The following is a 26,522-nucleotide window of genomic DNA, read 5'->3' on the forward strand; positions in this document are numbered from 1 at the left end:
AACTCTTGAAACAGACTGGGTTGCGCTTCTGCGATCATGGAGTTCAACTGACACGGCAGTCTACTCAGGGCATCCGCTACCACATTGGCCTTGCCGGGGTGGTAGTGAATCTCCATATCGTAATCCTTGATTAACTCTAACCATCTACGCTGTCTCATGTTCAGCTCCTTCTGAGTGAAGATATACTTCAAGCTCTTGTGATCTGAATAGATCTCGCATCGATTATCCATGAGGTAATGACGCCATACTTTCAGGGCTAAAACCACGGCTGCTAGCTCTAAGTCATGGGTTGGATAGTTCTGCTCATGTTGCTTCAGCTGTCTGGATAGGTAAGATATTACCTTGCCTTCTTGCATCAATACACATCCAAGACCAATCTTGGATGCGTCACAATAGACGTCGAAGGGCTTGGTGATGTCCGGCATGATCAGTATTGGGGCTGTGGTCAATCTAAGCTTGAGTTGTTGAAAACTCTCTTCACACTTCTCCGTCCATTCAAACTTCTTATCTTTCTTCAATAGTTGAGTCATCGGTCTTGCTATGCTCGAGAATCCTTCAACGAATCGGCGGTAATATCCCGCCAATCCGAGAAATGCACGGACTTCAGTCTGGGTGGTGGGTGCCTTCCATTCTTCAACGGTCTTGATCTTTGAGGGGTCAACGGCAATTCCTCCTGCAGACAAGATGTGTCCCAGGAATCCTACTTCCGTCAACCAAACTCACACTTGCTGAACTTGGCATACAACTGATGCTCCCGAAGGGTATCTGATACGCGTAGATGACGTATTGTCTTTCCGTTCAACACGCGTCCGTTGGGAACCCCAAGAGGAAGGTGTGATGCGTACATCAGTAAGTTTCCCTCAGTAAGAAACCAAGGTTTATCGAACCAGTAGGAGCCAAGAAGCACGTTGAAGGTTGATGGCGGCGAGATGTAGTGCGGTGCAACACCAGGGATTCCGGCGCCAACGTGGAACCTGCACAACACAACCAAAGTACTTTGCCCCAACGAAACAGTGAGGTTGTCAATCTCACCGGCTTGCTGTAACAAAGGATTAGATGTATAGTGTGGATGGTGATTGTTTGCAGAGAACAGTAGAACAAGTATTGCAGTAGATTGTATTTGATTAAAAGAATGGACCGGGGTCCACAGTTCACTAGAGGTGTCTCTCCCATAAGATAAATAGCATGTTGGGTGAACAAATTACAGTTGGGCAATTGACAAATAGAGAGGGCATGACAATGCACATACATGACATGATGAGTATTGTGAGATTTAATTGGGCAGTACGGCAAAGTACATAGACCGCTATCCAGCATGCATCTATGCCTAAAAAGTCCACTTTCAGGTTATCATCCGAACCCCTTCCAGTATTAAGTTGCAAACAACAGACAATTGCATTAAGTATGGTGCGTAATGTAATCAATAACTACATCCTCGGACATAGCATCAATGTTTTATCCCTAGTGGCAACAGCACATCCACAACCTTAGAACTTTCTATCACTGTCCCAGATTTAATGGAGCCATGAACCCACTATCGAGCATAAGTACTCCCTCTTGGAGTTAAGAGTAAAAACTTGGCCAGAGCCTCTACTAATAACGGAGAGCATGCAAGATCATAAACAACACATAGGTAATAGATTGATAATCAACATAACATAGTATTCTCTATCCATCGGATCCCAACAAACACAACATATAGCATTACAGATAGATGATCTTGATCATGTTAGGCAGCTCACAAGATCCGACAATGAAGCACATAAGGAGAAGACAACCATCTAGCTACTGCTATGGACCCATAGTCCAGGGGTGAACTACTCACTCATCACTCCGGAGGCGACCATGGCGGTGTAGAGTCCTCCGGGAGATGATTCCCCTCTCCGGCAGGGTGCCGGAGGCGATCTCCTGAATCCCCAGAGATGGGATTGGCCGCGGCGGCGTCTCAGTAAGGTTTTCCGTATCGTGGCTCTCGGTACTGGGGGTTTCGCGACGAAGGCTTTAAGTAGGCGGAAGGGCAGAGTCGGGGGCCACACGGGGGCCCCACACGCTAGGTCGGCGCGACCAAGGGCCAGGCCGCGCCGCCCTAGCATCTGGCCGCCTCGTGGCCCCACTTCGTATCATCTTCGGTCTTCTGGAAGCTTCGTGGAAAAATAGGCCCCTGGGCGTTGATTTCGTCCAATTCCGAGAATATTTCCTTACTAGGATTTCTGAAACCAAAAACAGCAGAAACAAAGAATCGGCTCTTCGGCATCTCGTTAATAGGTTAGTGCCGGAAAATGCATAAATATGACATAAAGTATGCATAAAACATGTAGATATCATCAATAATGTGGCATGGAACATAAGAAATTATCGATACGTCGGAGACGTATCAGCATCCCCAAGCTTAGTTCTGCTCGTCCGAGCAGTAAACGATAACAAAGATAATTTCTGGAGTGACATGCCATCATAACCTTGATCATACTATTGTAAGCATATGTAATGAATGCAGCGATCAAAACAATGTAAATGACATGAGTAAACAATTGAATCATAAAGCAAAGACTTTTCATGAATAGTACTTCAAGACAAGCATCAATAAGTCTTGCATAAGAGTTAACTCATAAAGCAATAATTCAAATTAAAGGTATTGAAGCAACACAAAGGAAGATGAAGTTTCAGCGGTTGCTTTCAACTTGTAACATTTATATCTCATGGATATTGTCAATGTAAAGTAATATAATAAGTTCAATATGCAAGTATGTAGGAATCAATGCACAGTTCACACAAGTGTTTGCTTCTTGAGGTGGAGAGAGATAGGTGAACTGACTCAACAATAAAAGTAAAAGAAAGGTCCTTCAAAGAGGAAAGCATCGATTGCTATATTTGTGCTAGAGCTTTGGTTTTGAAAACAAGAAACAATTTTGTCAACGGTAGTAATAAAGCATATGAGTTATGTAAATTATATCCTACAAGTTGCAAGCCTCATGCATAGTATACTAATAGTGCCCGCACCTTGTCCTAATTAGCTTGGATTTACATGGATTATCATAGCATAGCACATGTTTCAACCAAGTGTCACAAAGGGGTACCTCTATGCCGCCTGTACAAAGGTCTAAGGAGAAAGCTCGCATTGGATTTCTCGCTTTTGGTTATTCTCAACTTAGACATCCATACCGGGACAACATAGACAACAGATAATGGACTCCTCTTTAATGCATAAGCATTCAACAACAGATAATATTCTCATAAGAGATTGAGGTTTGTTGTCCAAACTGAAACTTCCACCATGGATCATGGCTTTAGTTAGCGGCCCAATGTTCTTCTCTAACAATATGCATACTCAAACCATTTGATCATGATAAATCACTCTTACTTCAGACAAGACGAACATGCATAGCAACTCACATGATATTCAACAAAGAAATAGTTGATGGCATTCCCAGGAACATGGTTATCGCACAACAAGCAACTTAATAAGAGATAAAGTGCATAAGTACATATTCAATATCACAATAGTTTTTAAGCTATTTGTCCCATGAGCTATATATTGTAAAGGTGAAGAATGGAAATTTTAAAGGTAGCCCTCAAGCAATTTACTATGGAATGGCGGAGAAATACCATGTAGTAGGTAGGTATGGTGGACACAAATGGCATAGTGGTTGGCTCAAGGATTTTGGATGCATGAGAAGTATTCCCTCTCGATACAAGGCTTAGGCTAGCAAGGTTTATTTGAAACAAACACAAGGATGAAGCGGTGCAGCAAAACTCACATAAAAGACATATTATAAACATTATAAGACTCTACACCGTATTCCTTGTTGTTCAAACTCAATACTAGAAATTATCTAGACCTTAGAGAGATCAATTATGCAAACCAAATTTTAGCATGCTCTATGTATTTCTTCATTAATATGTGCAAAGTATATGATGCAAGAGCTTAAACATGAGCACAACAATTGCCAAGTATCACATTATCCAAGACATTTTAGCAACTACTACATGTATCATTTTCCAATTCCAACCATATAACAATTTAACGAAGAAGAAACTTTCGCCATGAATACTATGAGTAAAGCCTAAGGACATATTTGTCCATATGCAACAGCGGAGCGTGTCTCTCTCCCACACAATGAATGCTAGGATCCATTTTATTCAAACAAAACAAAAACAAAAACAATCATACGCTCCAAGCAAAGTACATAAGATGTGATGGAATAAAAATATAGTTTCAGGGGAGGAACCTGATAATGTTGTCGATGAAGAAGGGGATGCCTTGGGCATCCCCAAGCTTAGACGCTTGAGTCTTCTTGATATATGCAGGGGTGAACCACCGGGGCATCCCCAAGCTTAGAGCTTTCACTCTCCTTGATCATGTTGTATCATCCTCCTCTCTTGATCCTTGAAAACTTCCTCCACACCAAACTCGAAACAAACTCATTAGAGGGTTAGTTCACAATCAAAATTTACATATTCAGAGGTGACACAATCATTTTTTACACTTCTGGACATTGTACAAAGCTACTGAAAGTCAATGCAATCGAAAAATCCATCAAGCATGGCAAAACAGGCAATGCGAAATAAAAGGCAGAATCTGTCAAAACAGAACAGTTCGTAAAGACGTATTTTTAAGAGGCACCAGACTTGCTCAGATGAGAAAACTTAAAACTAATGAAAGTTGCGTACATATCTGAGGATCACTCACGTAAATTGGCATAATTTTCGGAGTTACCTACAGAGAATTAGACACAGATTCGTGATAGCAAAGAAATCTGTTTCTGTGCAGTAATCCAAATCTAGTATCATCCTTCTATTAGAGACTTTACTTGGCACAACAATGCAATAAAACTAAGATAAGGAGAGGTTGCTACAGTAGTAACAACTTCCAAGACTCAAATATAAAACAAAAATACTGTAGTAAAAACATGGGTTGTCTCCCATAAGCGCTTTTCTTTAACGCCTTTCAGCTAGGCGCAGAAAGTGTGCATCAAGTGTTATCAAGAGATGAAGCATCAACATCATAATTTGTTCTAATAATAGAATCAAAAGGTAACTTTATTCTCTTTCTAGGGAAGTGTTCCATACCTTTCTTTAGAGGAAATTGATATTTAATATTACCTTCCTTCATATCAATGATAGCACAAACAGTTCGAAGAAAAGGTCTTCCCAATATAATGGGACAAGATGCATTGCATTCAATATCCAAGACAACAAAATCAACGGGGACAAGGTGATGATGTGAACATGAATATCTCGGATACGACCGAATACAATACACGTGGATATATTTACCAGGTGATTTCTAGTATTACTTTCAAAATATGTTATTTAATTATTTGGAGCAAAAATACAACACAATCGTATGCACTATGCAGGGTTTTGGCAGGCAACAATTGTTAACCATAATACGAACATTATCAACTCTCCCCAAAGGTTTCTTCGTAGAGTTATCAGAAAAGATTAACATCTAAATAACAGTTTTTCAATGGTGGCAAGTCAAGCATATTATAGATTTTCTTAGGCATAACGGAAATACTTGCACCAAGATCACATAAAGCATTACAACCAAAGTCATTGACCTTCATCTTAATGATGGGCTCCCAACCATCCTCTAGCTTCCTAGGAATAGAAGTTTCGCGTTCTAGTTTCTCTTCTCTAGCTTTTATGAGAGCATTTGTAATATGTTTCGTGAAAGCCAAATTTATAGCACTAGCATTAGGACTCTTAGCAAGTTTTTGTAAGAACTTTATAACTTCAGAGATATGACAATCATAAAAATCCAAAGCATTATAATCTAAAGCAATGGGATCATTGTCCCCAATGTTGAAAAAATTTCAGCAGTTTTATCACATGCAGTTTCAGCAGTTTTAGCAGTTTCAGGCAGTTTTTCGCGCTTTGCATTAGAAGTGGAAACATTGCCTACACTAATTCTTTTACCATTATTAGTAGGAGGTGCAGCAACATGTGTAGCATTAGCATTACTAGTGGTGGTAATAGTCCAAACTTTAGCTATATTATCTTCTTTAGCTAGTTTTTCATTTTCTTCTCTTTCCCACCTAGCGTGCAGTTCAGCCATTAATCTTATATTCTCATTAATTTTAACTTGTATGGCATTTGCTGTAGTAACAATTTTATTTTCATTATCCCTATTAGGCATAACTTTCAATTTCAAAAGATCAACATCATCAGCAAGACTATCAACTTTAGAAGCAAGTATATCAATTTTCCCAAGCTTTTCTTCAACAGATTTGTTAAAAGCAGTTTGTGTACTAATAAATTCTTTAAGCATAGCTTCAAGACCAGAGGGTACACTCCTATTATTGTTGTAAGAATTACCATAAGAATTACCATAACCGTTACCATTATTATAAGGATATGGCCTATAGTTGTTACTAGAATTGTTCCGATAAGCATTGTTGTTGAAATTATTATTTTTAATGTAGTTTACATCAACATGTTCTTCTTGAGCAACCAATGAAGCTAACGGAACATTATTAGGATCAACATTTGTCCTACCACTCACAAGCATAGACATAATATCATCAATCTTATCACTCAAGGAAGAGGTTTCTTCAACAGAATTTACCTTCTTACCTTGTGGAGCTCTTTCTGTTTGCCATTCAAAGTAATTAATCATCATATCATCAAGAAGCTTTGTTGTCGCCCCCAAAGTGATGGACATAAAGGTACCTCCAGCAGCTGAATCCAATAGGTTCTGTAACACCCCAACTTTTTCAACCTTGATTAATTGTCCTTAATGCAAAAATCAGGGGGAACAAAAACTTTTTCTTAAGACTAATTAGATGAATTGCCTTGATCTGTCTGTTAATATGAATTGCTTTGATCTGTTGGTAGATGTATTGTCTTGTTTTGCTTGTTGAGTTTTGTCTTGAGCTACTTCAAAGAACAACACCTCTAGTGGTAAAACAAACAACTCACCTAATAAAACACATGTGTGTCCTAGGAAGAGTTGATTTCCTTTTTACAAAAAGGCTTGTTATGGCATCTATACCATTTCTTGTTTATTTTTAAGTTTGAGAAAACTCTACTTTACTTGAGAAAGCAAGTAGAATATTTTGAACTCATATGTTCCAACTAGTTTTATCTCAACACTTTCAGATTTCATTCCACTTGAGTTCATTCCCAATTGTCCCTAGACAATTGAGGTGTTTCAAATACTTTTCAAATAAGTTCTATTTCAAATGACAACTCTTGCACATCTTGTGTATCTCTTTGATCTACCACATTGAATCCCCTCCATCCTCCAATTCTTGATCAAATGGATGATCATTTGATACTTTCAAATCACTCCCAATTGACCTCTTATTTGAAGAGCAACTTATATTCCATCATACCCATCCCAATCCTCCATTCTTTTCCATCATCACCTTGACCTCATAAATTGATAATTTATGTCAATATATTCATCTTTGTGAATATATGAATACTTCACTCACCATCTCTCTTAATCTGGCTCTATCATGGACTAAGCCACCATCACCATCCCCTCTATCTTGGGACACTCATGCATTGTTGCATGTGGTCAATCTCAATCTTTTCAATTCTAAATTCAAATGAGATCTTTTATTCATCAATTATACCTTGGGAGCTCTCTTCATCATAAGTTGGTCTCAACCAAAGTGGTGGAGATTATTCTCATGGCACATGGCACATGCCACCCTCACACTCCTTTCTATCTTTATGTATCTAATCCTATACTTATCATCATCCAAATCACTCATGGACATTATCTCCTCAACATCATGTCTTGGCCTATACACATTGATGTTGTGCCTCTCTCTCACATTTCTCACTTTCTCATGACAAGAAAGGAGCCGGCCATGACTTGAAATTCGGCCAGCCCCTCCTCCTCATTTTCTTCTCTTGCAAGCCTTGCCTCCCAACTACCCCAACAAATAAATCGGCAGCCACCCACCTTGGCCAATCAAATAAGGGGCTGCCATCACTCCCTCCCTCTATATAAACCCCTCCTTGGCCGGCCACCTCCCCCTTTGCTCTCATTTTTGCTCTCTCCACTCACACCCACTCCCTCCCCTCCTTCTCCGACGAGCTGCTGCTCCTCCTTGCTTGCATGGCCGGCCATGGCCATGAAAACCGGCCAAGATGCTGCTCCCCTCCTCCCTCAAGCTTCCCCTCACCATGAGAGCATCTCTCTCACTCTCTTCTCCCCTAACCCTAGCTGAATCCCTCTCTATTTCTTCTTCCTCCATTGCTAAGATTGGATCTTGATGCAGGTGCATGTTGGTCCAAGCATGGAGAAGGTTGAGCAATCCTCAGATCTGAAGTTCTTGAGCAAAGTTCGTCCAAATCCCTGCAGTAATTTCTGTAATCTTGCTGTTTCAGATTCTGGTACGAACTTGTAAAATCCGCCAAATCTTGTGTGCAGATCCAAATCGAGCGATTCAAAGTTCCGCAGATAGGTATTAAAAAGATCTACAACTTGGCATTGGTCTCATCCTCAAATTCGTTTCGGATTGTGCATGGTAAATAAAGTTCTGCAAACATGCAGAATCACTGTTTGCTAGATTTCTCCCGTTTTACAAAACCTTTTTGGGCAAACTCAACTGTGGGTGAAAGCCCTCTTCAGTTCCTTCATCTTGGCGTTGGTTTCACTTCGATTGACATCCTGAAACTGAAATGGTTCACAGATCAATATCTGGTCAGATCTGACTTTGTCGAATTAAACCAGGAGCTTGGAGACGAATTTTTGAATGAAACCAACTGGGTAAGAACCACCTATTCAATACCTTTCAGATGCCGCAGACCTCATATTTTTTTGATTTGTGTATGATTTTTGGTGAATTAAACTTTTTCTGTGTGTTCTGCAGACATGGCTGTTAGCTTTTAAATCATCAAAAATCCATTTTTGAACCTAATTGAGTGATTCCAATTCGGTAGGATTACTGAATGTTTTCTTAATAATCTCAAACAAGTTTCAAACCTTTATCTGTTCTGCAACTCCATAGTTAGAGCAAATGGTGAAAACATGCAGTAATCTTGTCAATCCATTTGTGAGAGTTTCAGGAACAATTTGAACCCAAATCCAATTGTGTATGCATCTCTGTTAAATTACCTTTCAAATGCCAGTGGACTCATATTTTTAGGATTTTTCTACGATTTATGGCTTACAGATCTTGTTTTCTGTACAGTCAGATTCAAAGAAATTCCTAAAATTGTAGGTTTTATATTTTTGGGTGATTCCAATTGGGCTAGTCTTGTATTAGTACTGGCCATCTAGGAAAAATATTATTAGTCTCTGTTCGTGCATATTTGTTACTGTTAGTAAGGTATATGTGTGACATGCATTGTTGGACCAAAACTTGTTGGTTTAATTAAAACCCTTGACCAACTCTTTTTATTAGAATTGGGCAACCTTTGATTTATGCTTGCAAAACAAAACCTTTGCAACTTAACCAAGTTCTATTGTTTTGCTTAAGTTTTCAATTGATGTGGAATATGGTTTGCCTCCTATGTTGGATGTTGTGTTATGTGAGCAAACTAAGTTAGGAAAATTGTTTTCTACTTTTCCAAAAAATGTTTGAAACTGTTTTGTGAATGTTTGGGATGCCAAACTAATGCACTTGTCCTCTTTATGATGTTATATACCAGTGGATAATTGGTTTATACCATGGTGATAACCGAGAGAGGCAATTGCTAAGTTGTGATGCACTCGTTTCTCTACTTGGTAATTAAAACGGGTTTTCTTTTAAATGCTTTGTGTAATCAATAAATATGTTAGCCCTTAGTAAAATGGTTAGCTATTGATTGTTGATTGTTGCATGTTTATTATGTTGGTACAATGTGTTGATTGTGTTCCTTTTATATTTTCCGGTGATAGATGCGAACGATTCCGGAGAAGAAGAAGAAGTGGTTCGGACAAGGATTTTATTGTATTGTGGGAATTCTTATTTTGATGGAGTTGAAGAAGTCCAGGGACAAATAAGCCAAGGCAAGCCATCTTTTGATCTCTGTTTTGGTGACTAGTTGGATGTCATTTGTTGATGTCCAAAGCACCTTGAATTCTATGTGTGTTATTCTCTCTATTTATGTCATCTATGTGTGTTTCCAAGGGGGGGGGGGTACTCCCTAGTGGTGATACTCCACCTTTGTCTTATGATTTTGGGATACATGGCATCATGGCCGTGCTATTCCCCTTGGTTATCATGTATGCCCAACTTGAGCATGCATTCATCTCAAGAAAATAACTTACATCACACCCACCCCCTTTGTAGTATAGAGGTATCAATGTCATGATCTTGGTGTATTCTCAACTTGAGAGAAGTATGCCGTGTACCATATTGGAGAATATGTTGGATAGTGACACTCCACTATCTAAATTGTGTAGTTAGCACCACAAATCTGAAAGTATATTCCTCCTTGTGTTGTCATAATACATGCTTACCTTAAGCAAGTATGATCCACTTCACTACCCCCTTCATACCTCGTCTATGGCATGATGACTCTCATCTCGGCCATAGTGCTATACTAGTTCAACTCCTGAAACTTTAGGTTGGGAACCCCTCAAGGTTTACCTTGTTGTAAAAGTTTTGAGAAAACCTTGGGTGAGTCGACCTTACCCAAGTGTATGGTTTATGAAAGGAAATGATCTTGACAAAGATGGTTGGAAAGAGGAAAGTGTGTGTGTGACTTGGGTTTTTGAGAAAAACGACACACGATTCTTTGTATTCGCCCGGAACAACTAAATCGCGCAACCACATTACCCCAACATGGGCACGGGGCTTAGCTCGTAGTTTGTTCTTCTTAACATGGGACACCGCACAACTATATAAGGGTAAGGTTACCCCTGAATCCGGATTGTCGTTGGTGGAGACAATAGTATAACGGGAGGCCTTCGGGGCTGACTCGTCCGGAAGACACTATGGGTCTCCTGGCTTGGCGGTGGAGCCACGCTCAAAGTGAGGTGAGCTGCCACGGTGCCGGGGAGATACATACTCCATAGGGTAGGATCCCGTGCTAAGACGAATATGCGAAAGGCTATGTCCGAGTTTTTGTCATGGCATAGTTGAAATGCAGGGATGATGCCCACATGATAAACTCGCGGATCTTGTGGGGAAAGTGTGCAAACTCTGCAGAGTCAAATCTATTCGAATAGCCGCGTCCGCGGTCATGGACGGTTGGGATGGCCGTTACCGAGCTGTGTCGAGTTTTGGTTTAGAAAATGTTTTCCAAAGGAAATGGGTGTGTTGGATGTACCGGAAGGGTACGGAAAGGCGGGTGCCGACCATATGGAGATGGTCGAGGAAAATGAAACAAAAATTGGGTGACACTTCCTAGTGTTTTATGTTGAAGAACTCTTTTGAAGTATCTTCTTTAACAAAGATATAGATATGTCATAGCTATCTTTTGAAGTATCTTCTTCAATAAAGATATAGAGATGCCATATTACCACTTTAGTGTCTCCATCAATTGCGATGTCAGGATGCTATATCCACAAGAGAAACTGATTCTCTTTCACATGCTATACCCACAAGAGAAACTGATTCTCTTTCACATGCTATATCCACAAGAGAAACTATTCTTCCTCTCTTGTCTCTTTTAGCTAGCTCTGTTAGCATCTTTCTTGATGGTTTGCGAGTACAATTCCAAATGTACTCACGGCTTTGTCCCTGGCTATTTACTTGGCCAGACTTGGAGGAACACGACGGATGAAGAAGGAGTTGGCGACGTCTATGCGAGCTAGGAACGTCTTCCCAATCAGTTGCCTGTAGGGTTATGGCAGATGACTTGGGTACTGCGCTGCTGAAGTGATGACGCTACTCCGATGTTTAGTTAGGCCCTTCGTGGCCATTATGTAAAGATTGGTCATGTGACCTTATTGTAATTTTCTTATTCCGCTTTGTAATGGATGGTGTAATTTGATATCAGTTCGGTTATGTGTTCACGGCGCACTGATCATGGGATCATGAACTGTATACATAACAGGGAATTTCGGACAGCTAGTCCGGGGTCCCCACAGAGCTGGTATCAGAGCTATCCTGACTGTAGGAGACCTTAGTTAGCATGGACGTTAGTTAGGAAACAAGTACTTGGGAAAAACTATTTACAGAACAAATTCTTTCTTTAGTCGGAAGCATAGCTTCTACTCCTCTTATTTATTCAAAGCTTCTAAATTCTTATCTCTCCGCTTTATAAAAAGGTTTGAAAATTCTTGCTCTATTTTCTCATCCCCTTCAAACCTACATGTTGGACGATGTCCCCAACTCAGACCGGAGACTCGAACTCGAAGATAGATCAACCTTTTATGAAGTCTCACGTATCCCCAACGACAACTATTGAAGGTTGGATGCCGACTTAGTCGTGCTCATTTAGGGATGATAACATCATGTCTTTGGGTTTCACCAAAGTATGTCAAAGATCTGACCTTGTTCCTCCATGGGCTTGCAATTTTTGCAGTCGTCAGGGATCAAGTCCTCAGTTTCTTGACTAGTAATTTTTAGGCCAGCCACGAGAACATCTCGACTTCGGGAGCACCTTAACAACTACCTCTTCGAAGACCTCATGTTTCCGGGATGTCAGGACTAGAAGTTCTACACAGTTTTCTCCTCTGCCTCAACCGCAACGACTCAACACCCGGGCCCTTCACCACCAACTACTACAAGGATTCAAGTTGAAGCTGATGCCGGCGGTATGAAGACATCAACATATGCGACCAGCCCTAAACCTATAGGATGGATAGGACAAACTCAATCGCTTTGATTGAGCCACCCCTGCGCATTAGGAATTTCTGGGTACTTAGAGTACCATGTCTGGTTTGATGATTGCTTGTAGTTCCCTAGTGTGCTGCCTTGAGTGTTTGTATCTATTTGCTGTGTGCATGTATGTCTTGCTATTTAGACGTTCCCACCCTTTTTAATTGTTTGAAATTTGTAAAACAGAAATTAAAAATGGAAATCTGCCAGTGTATAGTTTTGCTAATAAAAATAGTTTGGTAGCTCCGATTGATGTGATTCCAATTGCAATAGAACCAGTATGAAATTATCTTTCAGATGCCACTGACCTTGTATTTCTAGGATTTTTGTGCGATTTTTAATAAATAAAACTTGATCACTGATTCTGGTTAGTATTTTGAGTCTCAAAAATTGAAAAATAAATATTTTTGAATGATTCCAATTGTGTTGATCTTGTTTTGTTACTGTGCATCTAGGAAAAATACCAGTAGCCTCTGTTAGTGGTATTTTGTCTCTGGTTATGGTTGTATGGGTGTCACCGGCAATGATAGGATTAAAGTTTGCATTGCCGATGTATTGCTAACTGCTAGTTAGTTGGGTAGATTAACAAAAGACTCTAACTCTAAACCCGTTAGCAGTTGTTTTTCAACTATCGGGGAAACTAACTCAGACCCCTATCTACGCCGACTACTTTCAAGATCAGCTGGAGCATCTCCACTATGCCAGGAAAGAAGAAGCCCTACCTTCAAGAATGACTGCACCTCTGCGAGAAGACCTACTAACTTGGTCTAACCTTGGAGTACAAATCGCGCTAACCTCGAGGATATCTTCTTGAAACCACCCTCTAACACACCATCTAACAAGCTGAGAGAACAATAACGTCAAAGCCGAGCTACATCACATGGTTCATCTGATCCTCATCAAGTGAAGACTCCTGAAGATACCTCAAGAACTCAAGACTAGGTGCAACTTACCCGCTCACCAACTATTGTAAGTCAGCACCAACCCGCAAGCTGAAAATTGTCTTCGACGCCCTCTGTTGCGGCTTCATATGGATACCAACTAGGCTTTTCTTCAACTTACTAACTCACCGCGCGTCCTCTATGGTTTAGTTAACACCGTGAGTGCCTCTTGAAGTTGTGGTCTGCACGTCGCCCCCGAAGATTCTTCAACTGAACAAGGAAGATCGACGACTTCTTCAGAAGCCCCCGACAGGACCGCAAGGCAGAAGCTCTGAGTTTTTCCGAAAGCCCGATGAAAAATCTTAAGGGTGGAAGACTTCGTCTTCCACTAAAAGTTGGAGCTAACCCTAACATTTTAAACCTTTCTAACACACCGTTGGAAACGTGGGACTACACTAACGCCTCTTGAAGCCATGGACTGCACAACGTCCTCTGAAGATGTTCGACTCAAGGCGAGAGATCAATGACTTCTCCAAAAAGCGCCCGACAAGACCCGTGGCCGAAGCTTAGAGTTTTCAAAACCCCCTCCCCGATGAACAATTTTAAGGGTGGAAGACTTCGTCTTCCACTAAACTTTTAAGCTAACTCTAAAAGGTTTTCAACCCTGCTCAAGCACCGTTGGGTGCACTAGCCATCCCATAGTCTTGAACCTCCTCTAGGACCGTCAAGAAAACTACGGATCTAACACCTTCATGGAGTAGTCAACCTCTTCACAAAGCTTGCCCTCGGCAGAAAATCTACCGTGTCTCTCAGAAGCTGAAGTTGCGACCTTCTCTACAACGGCACGTCTACAGAAGAATGGAGTCTAAATTTCGTTAAGTTTCACAACCCCTCTATTTCTGCGCTCAGTAATCTCGGGACGAGATTATTTTAAGGGTGGAAGATCTGTAACACCCCAACTTTTTCAACCTTGATTAATTGTCCTTAATGCAAAAATCAGGGGGAACAAAAACTTTTTCTTAAGACTAATTAGATGAATTGCCTTGATCTGTCTGTTAATATGAATTGCTTTGATCTGTTGGTAGATGTATTGTCTTGTTTTGCTTGTTGAGTTTTGTCTTGAGCTACTTCAAAGAACAACACCTCTAGTGGTAAAACAAACAACTCACCTAATAAAACACATGTGTGTCCTAGGAAGAGTTGATTTCCTTTTTACAAAAAGGCTTGTTATGGCATCTATACAATTTCTTGTTTATTTTTAAGTGTGAGAAAACTCTACTTTACTTGAGAAAGCAAGTAGAATATTTTGAACTCATATGTTCCAACTAGTTTTATCTCAACACTTTCAGATTTCATTCCACTTGAGTTCATTCCCAATTGTCCCTAGACAATTGAGGTGTTTCAAATACTTTTCAAATAAGTTCTATTTCAAATGACAACTCTTGCACATCTTGTGTATCTCTTTGATCTACCACATTGAATCCCCTCCATCCTCCAATTCTTGATCAAATGGATGATCATTTGATACTTTCAAATCACTCCCAATTGACCTCTTATTTGAAGAGCAACTTATATTCCATCATACCCATCCCAATCCTCCATTCTTTTCCATCATCACCTTGACCTCATAAATTGATAATTTATGTCAATATATTCATCTTTGTGAATATATGAATACTTCACTCACCATCTCTCTTAATCTGGCTCTATCATGGACTAAGCCACCATCACCATCCCCTCTATCTTGGGACACTCATGCATTGTTGCATGTGGTCAATCTCAATCTTTTCAATTCTAAATTCAAATGAGATCTTTTATTCATCAATTATACCTTGGGAGCTCTCTTCATCATAAGTTGGTCTCAACCAAAGTGGTGGAGATTATTCTCATGGCACATGGCACATGCCACCCTCACACTCCTTTCTATCTTTATGTATCTAATCCTATACTTATCATCATCCAAATCACTCATGGACATTATCTCCTCAACATCATGTCTTGGCCTATACACATTGATGTTGTGCCTCTCTCTCACATTTCTCACTTGCTCATGACAAGAAAGGAGCCGGCCATGACTTGAAATTCGGCCAGCCCCTCCTCCTCATTTTCTTCTCTTGCAAGCCTTGCCTCCCAACTACCCCAACAAATAAATGGGCAGCCACCCACCTTGGCCAATCAAATAAGGGGCTGCCATCACTCCCTCCCTCTATATAAACCCCGCCTTGGCCGGCCACCTCCCCCTTTGCTCTCATTTTTGCTCTCTCCACTCACACCCACTCCCTCCCCTCCTTCTCCCACGAGCTGCTGCTCCTCCTTGCTTGCATGGCCGGCCATGGCCATGAAAACCGGCCAAGATGCTGCTCCCCTCCTCCCTCAAGCTTCCCCTCACCATGAGAGCATCTCTCTCACTCTCTTCTCCCCTAACCCTAGCTGAATCCCTCTCTATTTCTTCTTCCTCCATTGCTAAGATTGGATCTTGATGCAGGTGCATGTTGGTCCAAGCATGGAGAAGGTTGAGCAATCCTCAGATCTGAAGTTCTTGAGCAAAGTTCGTCCAAATCCCTGCAGTAATTTCTGTAATCTTGCTGTTTCAGATTCTGGTACGAACTTGTAAAATCCGCCAAATCTTGTGTGCAGATCCAAATCGAGTGATTCAAATTTCCGCAGATAGGTATTAAAAAGATCTACAACTTGGCGTTGGTCTCATCCTCAAATTCGTTACGGATTTGCATGGTAAATAAAGTTCTGCAAACATGCAGAATCACTGTTTGTTAGATTTCTCCCGTTTTACAAAACCTTTTTGAGCAAACTCAACTGTGGGTGAAAGCCCTATTCAGTTCCTTCATTTTGGCGTTGGTTTCACTTCGATTGACCTCCTGAAACTGAAATGGTTCACAGATCAAAATCTGGTCAGATCTGACTTTGTCGAATTAAACCAGGAGCTTGGAAACGAATTTTTGAATGAAACCAACTGAGTAAGAACCACCTATTCAATATCTTTCAGATGCCGCAGACCTCATATTTTTTTGATTTGTGTATGATTTTTGGTGAATTAAACTTTTTCTGTGTATTCTGCAGACATGGCTGTTAGCTTTTAAATCATCAAAAATCCATTTTTGAACCTAATTGAGTGATTCCAATTCGGTAGGATTACTGAATGTTTTCTTAATCATCTCAAACAAGTTTCAAACCTTTATCTGTTCTGCAACTCCATAGTTAGAGCAAATGGTGAAAACATGCAGTAACCTTGTCAATCCATTTGTGAGAGTTTCAAGAACAATTTGAACCCAAATCCAATTGTGTATGCATCTCTGTTAAATTACCTTTCAAATGCCAGTGGCCTCATATTTTTAGGATTTTTCTACGATTTATGGCTTACAGATCTTTTTTTCTGTACAGTCAGATTCAAAGAAATTCCTAAAATTGTAGGTTTTATATTTTTGGGTGATTCCAATTGGGCTAGTCTTGTATTAGTACTGGCCATCTAGGAAAAATATTATTAGTCTCTGTTCATGCATATTTGTTACTGTTATTAAGGTATATGTGTGACATGCATTGTTGGACCAAAACTTGTTGGTTTAATTAAAACCCTTGACCAACTCTTTTTATTAGAATTGGGCAACCTTTGATTTATGCTTGCAAAACAAAACCTTTGCAACTTAACCAAGTTCTATTGTTTTGCTTAAGTTTTCAATTGATGTGGAATATGGTTTGCCTCCTATGTTGGATGTTGTGTTATGTGAGCAAACTAAGTTAGGAAAATTGTTTTCTACTTTTCCAAAAAAATGTTTGAAACTGTTTTGTGAATGTTTGGGATGCCAAACTAATGCACTTGTCCTCTTTATGATGTTATATACCAGGGGATAATTGGTTTATACCATGGTGATAACCGAGAGAGGCAATTGCTAAGTTGTGATGCACTCGTTTCTCTACTAGGTAATTAAAACGGGTTTTCTTTTAAATGCTTTGTGTAATCAATAAATATGTTAGCCCTTAGTAAAATGGTTAGCTATTGATTGTTGATTGTTGCATGTTTATTATGTTGGTACAATGTGTTGATTGTGTTCCTTTTATATTTTCCGGCGTAGATGCGAACGATTCCGGAGAAGAAGAAGAAGTGGTTCGGACAAGGATTTTATTGTATTGTGGGAATTCTTATTTTGATGGAGTTGAAGAAGTCCAGGGACAAATAAGCCAAGGCAAGCCATCTTTTGATCTCTGTTTTGGTGACTAGTTGGATGTCATTTGTTGATGTCCAAAGCACCTTGAATTCTATGTGTGTTATTCTCTCTATTTATGTCATCTATGTGTGTTTCCAAGGGGGGGGGGGTACTCCCTAGTGGTGATACTCCACCTTTGTCTTATGATTTTGGGATACATGGCATCATGGCCGTGCTATTCCCCTTGGTTATCATGTATGCCCAACTTGAGCATGCATTCATCTCAAGAAAATAACTTACATCACACCCACCCCCTTTGTAGTATAGAGGTATCAATGTCATGATCTTAGTGTATTCTCAACTTGAGAGAAGTATGCCGTGTACCATATTGGAGAATATGTTGGATAGTGACACTCCACTATCTAAATTGTGTAGTTAGCACCACAAATCTGAAAGTATATTCCTCCTTGTGTTGTCATAATACATGCTTACCTTAAGCAAGTATGATCCACTTCACTACCCCCTTCATACCTCGTCTATGGCATGATGACTCTCATCTCGGCCATAGTGCTATACTAGTTCAACTCCTGAAACTTTAGGTTGGGAACCCCTCAAGGTTTACCTTGTTGTAAAATTTTTGAGAAAACCTTGGGTGAGTCGACCTTACCCAAGTGTATGGTTTATGAAAGGAAATGATCTTGACAAAGATGGTTGGAAAGAGGAAAGTGTGTGTGTGACTTGGGTTTTTGAGAAAAACGACACACGATTCTTTGTATTCGCCCGGAATAACTAAATCGCGCAACCACATTACCCCAACATGGGCACGGGGCTTAGCTCGTAGTTTGTTCTTCTTAACATGGGACACCGCACAACTATATAAGGGTAAGGTTACCCCTGAATCCGGATTGTCGTTGGTGGAGACAATAGTATAACGGGAGGCCTTCGGGGCTGACTCGTCCGGAAGACACTATGGGTCTCCTGGCTTGGCGGTGGAGCCACGCTCAAAGTGAGGTGAGCTGCCACGGTGCCGGTGACGAGGGATCACCTCGGCAATGCCTACGTATTGTAGACTAGGGTTTCGGGAAAGAGCGACGATGGAGATTCCGGGGTCGAGATTAGGCACACGACGTACCCAGCTTCGGGTCCCCTCGGTGGAGGATCCCTACGTGCTGCTAGCAATCCAGTATATGATCATAATATGTTTACATGGTGTCGCCATAGGCGGAGCTATGTTGTCTATCTCTATGTCTATATGTTGGCCTCCTTATTTCGGGTGCCCTGGCTAGCTTTATATATGCAACCAGCCTAGGGTTTTACAAGAGTCCTAGTCGACTACTTCTTCGGGTTGCCTTGTTGGGCCTTCTCCACATTGGGTCTTCTCCATATTGGGCCGAGCCAGGTATACTAATAATGGGTACCCGAAGGGTATGCCCATGTCAGTAGCCCCCGAGTTTATAGGGAAGTCGAAGACTTGCGTAGAAACTCCAAGCATAACCATCTCCGAAGTCGAAGAAATACAAGGCGAGGTCCATGTCGTAGATCATGTGTAGCGTAGATGATGTCGACGATTCTTGAAATTATCGGGTGCGCGACAGCGCTCCCGATGGGAGTAGCCCCCGAGTCTATGGGCAAGTGTTTGCACTTGGGCATAGACTCAAGTTGTACTACTCGATGAAGAACTTAACTATATTTCTGGAAGACTTGATGAAATCCATGTGCTCCCGATGGGAGTAGGCTCCACTCGAGTCGTAGAATCGAGTTGAGTCTACAAACTTTAATTGCCGTAGATGCTGTCGAAGTTATCTTTCTATCGGGTGCGCGATCAGCGCTCCCGATGGGAGTAGCCCCCGAGGCTACAGCTAAGTGTTTGCACTTGGGTGTAGGCTCAACTTGCTTGTAATTGACTCCACAATTTTTCCTCTTTCTTGTATCTTATTGGGAGGGTGAACAATACTCTCGATAAAAGTAGCCCCCGAGCCTATGGGCAGGTGCTTGCACCTAGGCATAGGCTCAAGTTGTACTACTCGATAAAGAACTTGACTATATTTCTGGGCGCATCCCCTCTTTTTATCGACTCCAGGCCGTTGCTATTTTTATTTGACATCCATATCTATATTGTACAGGGATAATGGTAATTGGGGCTAGTTCATCTGACGGATCAGGTACTAGTTAACTGCTCTAGTGGCAATCCGCAAAAACCTACTTCAAGATCACGTCCCTGGACATGATCTCGGGATACTGGTGCTAACTCGACAGGTGCCGCTTAAGGTCTTACCATTCTGTCGAGTCCCAGTCATGTTTATCGGGTACCTAACGCGTCCGTTAGGATTTTTCTTCGTATCTGTTGATACGGATAAAAGTAGCAGAGCGCAGTCTTCGGCGATGCCACGCCCAGCAGAACGGATCTGGGGTCTTACCTTCGCAAAGTTTTGCGGCATTCAGAAATTGTTCGCAACTTTGGCGTTCTGAGAATATATTGTCGAGTGCCTTGTTCGGCTGATGCAATGACCCATTTTGCGGGTTCTTCTATATTTTTCTCGGGCTTGATTAGACAGCCGGATATATTGGTTCTTCTATATTGTCGGGTACATCACCGATGCTCTTGCTCGGAACAATATGACGAGTCAATGAACCCGAAGATTTGTCCACCCCCCTTTTTTTTTCCCTTCTTGATGAAAATTTCGTCAAGTTCCTCCTTCAGGAAAATTTCTTCGGGTCCTCTTTGAGGACAATTCTTCGGGTCTTCCCTGAGAAAAAATTTCGGGTCCTCCCTGAAGATAATTCTTCGAGACCACCTTGAGGATAATTCTTCGGGACCTCCTTGAAGGTAATTCTTCGGCACCTCCTTGAAGATAATTCTTCGGGTCCTCCTTAAGGACAATTCTTCGGATCCTCCTTAAGGAAAATACTTCGGATCCTCCTTAAGGAAAATACTTCGGGTCCTCATTGAGGATAATTTCTTCGGGTTCCTCCTTGAAGAAAATATTGTCGAGTTTTTTTTTTCTTTATAGACAATTTCGTCGGGTCCTCTCCTGCACAAATAGACAAACTTTTTCTATCTTTTCCTTGACTTTCTTTTTCGCATGCGGTGTTAGATGCTCAGATTCAATGATATGTAAAGTGAATATATGTCGCGCAGCCCCCGAGCGTCGGGTGCGGCAAAAGTAAGTGATAATCAACTTTGTGTAAAATAAAGGAACACTTAGCTTATTGGGTACGATGGAGTAGACGTGTGATGAAGTCTTCGACTGCATAGAATAAGTCGAACCGAAGTAGAAACCACCAAATAGCGATAATAGATGCCGCCAAATTGTTGATGAAGAAATAACCGAGCCCCCGAGCACTGCTGGGTGACGTTATGATTGTTACTTAGATGCTGTGTCGCAGTTGCGACCCGAGGCGAAGTCATGGTCGAGCCCCCGAGTGTTAGCCATGATGTCGAAAGAATTTGACGTAATCGCAGCGTCATATAAGGTGAAGCCATTTAGGATGAAGCCATTGTCAATAATCTAATATGAGTCCATGAAGATGAATCCAAGATGAAGTATTTGAGATGAATCCATATTGAAGATTACGCCATTAAATATAGAGCATATATTGAAGAGGAATCCGCCGATATCATAGAGGATGAATCAATTGACCCGAAGAATCCAGTAATAACCATAAAAGATGAATCTGTTGATATCATAGAGGATGAATCCATTAATCCGAAGAAAATAGTTTCAGTAATAACCATAGAAGATGAATCCGTTGATATCATAGAGGATGAATCCATTGAGCCGAAAAAAATAATTCCAGTAATAACCATAGAAGATTAGTCCATTGTGCCGGAAACGCATCGGGTAATATTGTATAATAATGAACCAATAATCACCCGAAGAAAACCAATCCAGCAAGCCGAAGAAAATAAATCCACTACTCCGAAGAAGATAAATCCACTAAGTCGAAGAAAATAGTCCCACTGAGCCGGAGAAAATATATCCAGAGCCGAAGGAAAATAAATTCACCAAATAACCGAGTATATTTGTGGTAGAGAAGTAATAGCGTAGCCCCCGTATCGGGGTGAGTTTTCTGTAATAATGTAATGGTGCAACACCCGAGTATTCGAGTACTCGGGTGTGGCGAAAGTAAATAATAATTGATGATTTGAAGATGAACACTTAGCTTTTTTTCCTTCGGGTAGTGCGGAACCAACGTGGAAGCAGGTCGTCTAGCGAATGGAGTCGACGAAGTGGACACAGCTAATATAGTGGAACCATGCGGAATTTAGCTGAAAATAATCGGCATGGTGGAAGTAGTCGGTATGGAGGAGTGAATTGTCGAGTTGGCGGCGAGCGAGCCCCCGGGTGAAGGTTGTGCTCGATGTTGAGTTCGTGATGTCGACGGGGTCAACGCACCAAGTTATAGAAACATATTCCCAATCTGCAGTCATATTACGGCGCAAAAAAACTGTACGCAAATAATAGTACATGCCGAAAATATTTGGCCAAATATATTTTGCAAGTGGTAATTAGGAAATATAGCACCTGGTGATTTTTCTGTCTGATGGCGAGTTTCTGATATCGAGTATCCGCTGTCGAGTTCGTGAAAACGGGTGCAAGACATCGGGTGCGCGTTGGCGGGTCTCATATTCTTCCGGAGTGAAGCGAAGCTATGTTGCTGAAGCTACCTCATAGCTCTGTAGGTCTTGTAGTTGTAGGTAGATTTTGACTATAGATGATTTTCCTGCCACCGAAGATGATGTTGGCGTTGAGTCCCGAACGCATCATTTTGTGCTCTGAAGCTTCTCTTGATTGAAACTGATCCGATCTTGTAAACATAAATAACATATATGTATGTATAGTTAGATACGAAGTAGAATAAATAGCTGGATGTGTAATCAAGCAGAGAGAGTAGGATCAATAAATAATTCGGGTCAAATCCAAGAACGCATGCACTTGGCCATGCATGTATCGCTTCCCTTCCTGTACGCGTGCTGCTTCAATCGTCATGCCTCTTTTTTTTTTTGTACTTTCACTGCGTACGGCACCATGAGTTGGATATAGCACCGATTACGAACTTGATGGTACGGAAGCGATAGGCCGCCGTGCCAAGGATTTTCTTCTAGTTGATTTGCTGCTTGCGCGGCGTTGACGTCTCCGTATAATCATATACGACCAGCCGATGTCCATCCGCTGCTTCTTGGATGTTGATGAAGAAATCTCACGGGATGACGTAGATGAGATGACCAGATGCGACCTCGTCGATATTTGTTGATGATGATCTCGCCCGAATTACAAAATCCAGTCGTCGCGATTCCCCACAGACGGCGCCAATTGACGAGGGATCACCTCGGCAATGCCTACGTATTGTAGACTAGGGTTTCGGGAAAGAGCGACGATGGAGATTCCGGGGTCGAGATTAGGCACACGACGTACCCAGCTTCGGGTCCCCTCGGTGGAGGATCCCCACGTGCTGCTAGCAATCCAGTATATGATCATAATATGTTTACATGGTGTCGCCGTAGGCGGAGCTATGTTGTCTATCTCTATGTCTATATGTTGGCCTCCTTATTTCGGGTGCCCTGGCTAGCTTTATATATGCAACCAGCCTAGGGTTTTACAAGAGTCCTAGTCGACTACTTCTTCGGGTTGCCTTGTTGGGCCTTCTCCACATTGGGTCTTCTCCATATTGGGCCGAGCCAGGTATACTAATAATGGGTACCCGAAGGGTATGCCCATGTCAGCCGGGGAGGTACATACTCCATAGGGTAGGATCCCGTGCTAAGACAAATATGCGAAAGGCTATGTCCGAGTTTTTGTCATGGCATAGTTGATATGCAGGGATGATTCCCACATGATAAACTCGCGGATCTTGTGGGGAAAGTGTGCAAACTCTGCAGAGTCAAATCTATTCGAATAGCCGCGTCCGCGGTCATGGACGGTTGGGATGGCCGTTACCGAGCTGTGTCGAGTTTTGGTTTAGAAAATGTTTTCCAAAGGAAATGGGTGTGTTGGATGTACCGGAAGGGTACGGAAAGGCGGGTGCCGACCATATGGAGATGGTCGAGGAAAATGAAACAAAAATTGGGTGACCCTTCCTAGTGTTTTATGTTGAAGAACTCTTTTGAAGTATCTTCTTTAACAAAGATATAGATATGTCATAGCTATCTTTTGAAGTATCTTATTCAATAAAGATATAGAGATGCCATATTACCACTTTAGTGTCTCCATCAATTGCGATGTCAGGATGCTATATCCACAAGAGAAACTGATTCTCTTTCACATGCTATACCCACAAGAGAAACTGATTCTCTTTCACATGCTATATCCACAAGAGAAACTATTCTTCCTCTCTTGTCTCTTTTAGCTAGCTCTGTTAGCATCTTTCTTGATGGTTTGCGAGTACAATTCCAAATGTACTCACGGCTTTGTCCCTGGCTATTTACTTGGCCAGACTTGGAGGAACACGACGGATGAAGAATGAGTTGGCGACGTCTATGCGAGCTAGGAACGTCTTCCCAGTCAGTTGCCTGTAGGGTTATGGCAGATTACTTGGTTACTGCGCTGCTGAAGTGATGACGCTACTCCGATGTTTAGTTAGGCCCTTCGTGGCCATTATGTAAAGATTGGTCATGTGACCTTATTGTAATTTTCTTATTCCGCTTTGTAATGGATGGTGTAATTTGATATCAGTTCGGTTATGTGTTCACGGCGCACTGATCATGGGATCGTGAACTATATACATAACAGGGAATTTCGGACAGCTAGTCCGGGGTCCCCACAGGTTCCGCGAAGAAAAATTCAATCCTGCATAAAAGGTTTGGATGATCATCCAAGTAGTCAGTCCATGGGTTGGGAAATTTTTAACCAAAGATTTCATTCTTTCCCATGCTTGTGCAACATGCTCAGTATCTAATTGCTTAAAATTCATTATGCTACTGCTCAAAGATATAATTTTAGCAGGGGGATAATATCTACCAATAAAAGCATCCTTGCATTTAGTCCATGAATCAATACTATTTTTAGGCAGAGATAGCAACCAATCTTTAGCTCTTCCTCTTAGTGAGAAAGGGAACAATTTTAATTTTATTATGTCACCATCTACATCTTTATACTTTTGCATTTTACAAAGTTCAACAAAATTATTGAGATGGGCAGCAGCATCATCAGAACTAACACCAGAAAATTGCTCCCGCATAACAAGATTCAGTAAAGCAGGTTTAATTTCAAAGAATTCCGCTGTAGTAGCGGGTGGAGCAATAGGTGTGCATAAGAAATCATTATTATTTGTGCTTGTGAAGTCACACAACTTAGTATTTTCAGGAGTACCCATTTTAGCAATAGTAAATAAAGCAAACTAGATAAAGTAAATGCAAGTAACTAATTTTTTTTTGTGTTTTTAATATGGCAAACAAGGTAGTAAATAAAGTAAAACTAGCAACTAATTTTTTTGTGTTTTGATTTAGTGCAATAAACAAAGTAGTAAATAAAAGTAAAGCAAGACAAAAACAAAGTAAAGAGATTGGAGGTGGAGACTCCCCTTGCAGCGTGTCTTGATCTCCCCGGTAACGACGCCAGAAATTCTGCTTGATACGCGTAGATGACGTATTGTCTTTCCGTTCAACACGCGTCCGTTGGGAACCCCAAGAGGAAGGTGTGATGCGTACAGTAGTAAGTTTCCCTCAGTAAGAAACCAAGGTTTATCGAACCAGTAGGAGCCAAGAAGCACGTTGAAGGTTGATGGCGGCGAGATGTAGTGCGGCGCAACACCAGGGATTCCGGCGCCAACGTGGAACCTGCACAACACAACCAAAGTACTTTGCCCCAACGAAACAGTGAGGTTGTCAATCTCACCGGCTTGCTGTAACAAAGGATTAGATGTATAGTGTGGATGGTGATTGTTTGCAGAGAACAGTAGAACAAGTATTGCAGTAGATTGTATTTGATTAAAAGAATGGACCGGGGTCCACAGTTCACTAGAGGTGTCTCTCCCATAAGATAAATAGCATGTTGGGTGAACAAATTACAGTTGGGCAATTGACAAATAGAGAGGGCATGACAATGCACATACATGACATGATGAGTATTGTGAGATTTAATTGGGCATTACGACAAAGTACATAGACCGCTATCCAGCATGCATCTATGCCTAAAAAGTCCACTTTCAGGTTATCATCCGAACCCCTTCCAGTATTAAGTTGCAAACAACAGACAATTGCATTAAGTATGGTGCGTAATGTAATCAATAACTACATCCTCGGACATAGCATCAATGTTTTATCCCTAGTGGCAACAGCACATCCACAACCTTAGAACTTTCTGTCACTGTCCCAGATTTAATGGAGGCATGAACCCACTATCGAGCATAAGTACTCCCTCTTGGAGTTAAGAGTAAAAACTTGGCCAGAGCCTCTACTAATAACGGAGAGCATGCAAGATCATAAACAACACATAGGTAATAGATTGATAATCAACATAACATAGTATTCTCTATCCATCGGATCCCAACAAACACAACATATAGCATTATAGATAGATGATCTTGATCATGTTAGGCAGCTCACAAGATCCGACAATGAAGCACATAAGGAGAAGACAACCATCTAGCTACTGCTATGGACCCATAGTCCAGGGGTGAACTACTCACTCATCACTCCGGAGGCGACCATGGCGGTGTAGAGTCCTCCGGGAGATGATTCCCCTCTCCGGCAGGGTGCCGGAGGCGATCTCCTGAATCCCCCGAGATGGGATTGGCGGCGGTGGCATCTCAGTAAGGTTTTCCGTATC

General features: G+C 41.4%; 1 protein-coding gene and 1 long non-coding RNA gene across 2 annotated transcripts in view; both read left to right on the forward strand.

Annotated features, from left to right (window-relative positions):
• Window positions 1-8,240: 8,240 nt before the first annotated feature.
• The window catches only part of LOC127321516 (uncharacterized), a 107,793-nt gene continuing 89,511 nt past the window's right edge, over window positions 8,241-26,522 (forward strand). Inside the window, exons 1-3 of the mRNA XM_051353677.2 lie at window positions 8,241-8,300; window positions 8,390-8,486; window positions 8,652-8,728. Coding sequence (XP_051209637.1) covers window positions 8,256-8,300; window positions 8,390-8,486; window positions 8,652-8,728 — 219 coding nt within the window. The 5' untranslated portion in view covers window positions 8,241-8,255. The remainder of the gene's footprint in view (window positions 8,301-8,389; window positions 8,487-8,651; window positions 8,729-26,522) is intronic.
• Window positions 9,633-11,773, forward strand: LOC139830717 (uncharacterized). Its single transcript, XR_011744067.1, has 3 exons — window positions 9,633-9,688; window positions 9,842-9,952; window positions 11,651-11,773. It is a non-coding gene; the product is annotated as an uncharacterized lncRNA (long non-coding RNA).

This window comes from Lolium perenne, chromosome 4 (assembly GCF_019359855.2).
Source record: "Lolium perenne isolate Kyuss_39 chromosome 4, Kyuss_2.0, whole genome shotgun sequence".
Classification (NCBI taxonomy): Eukaryota; Viridiplantae; Streptophyta; class Magnoliopsida; order Poales; family Poaceae; genus Lolium; species Lolium perenne.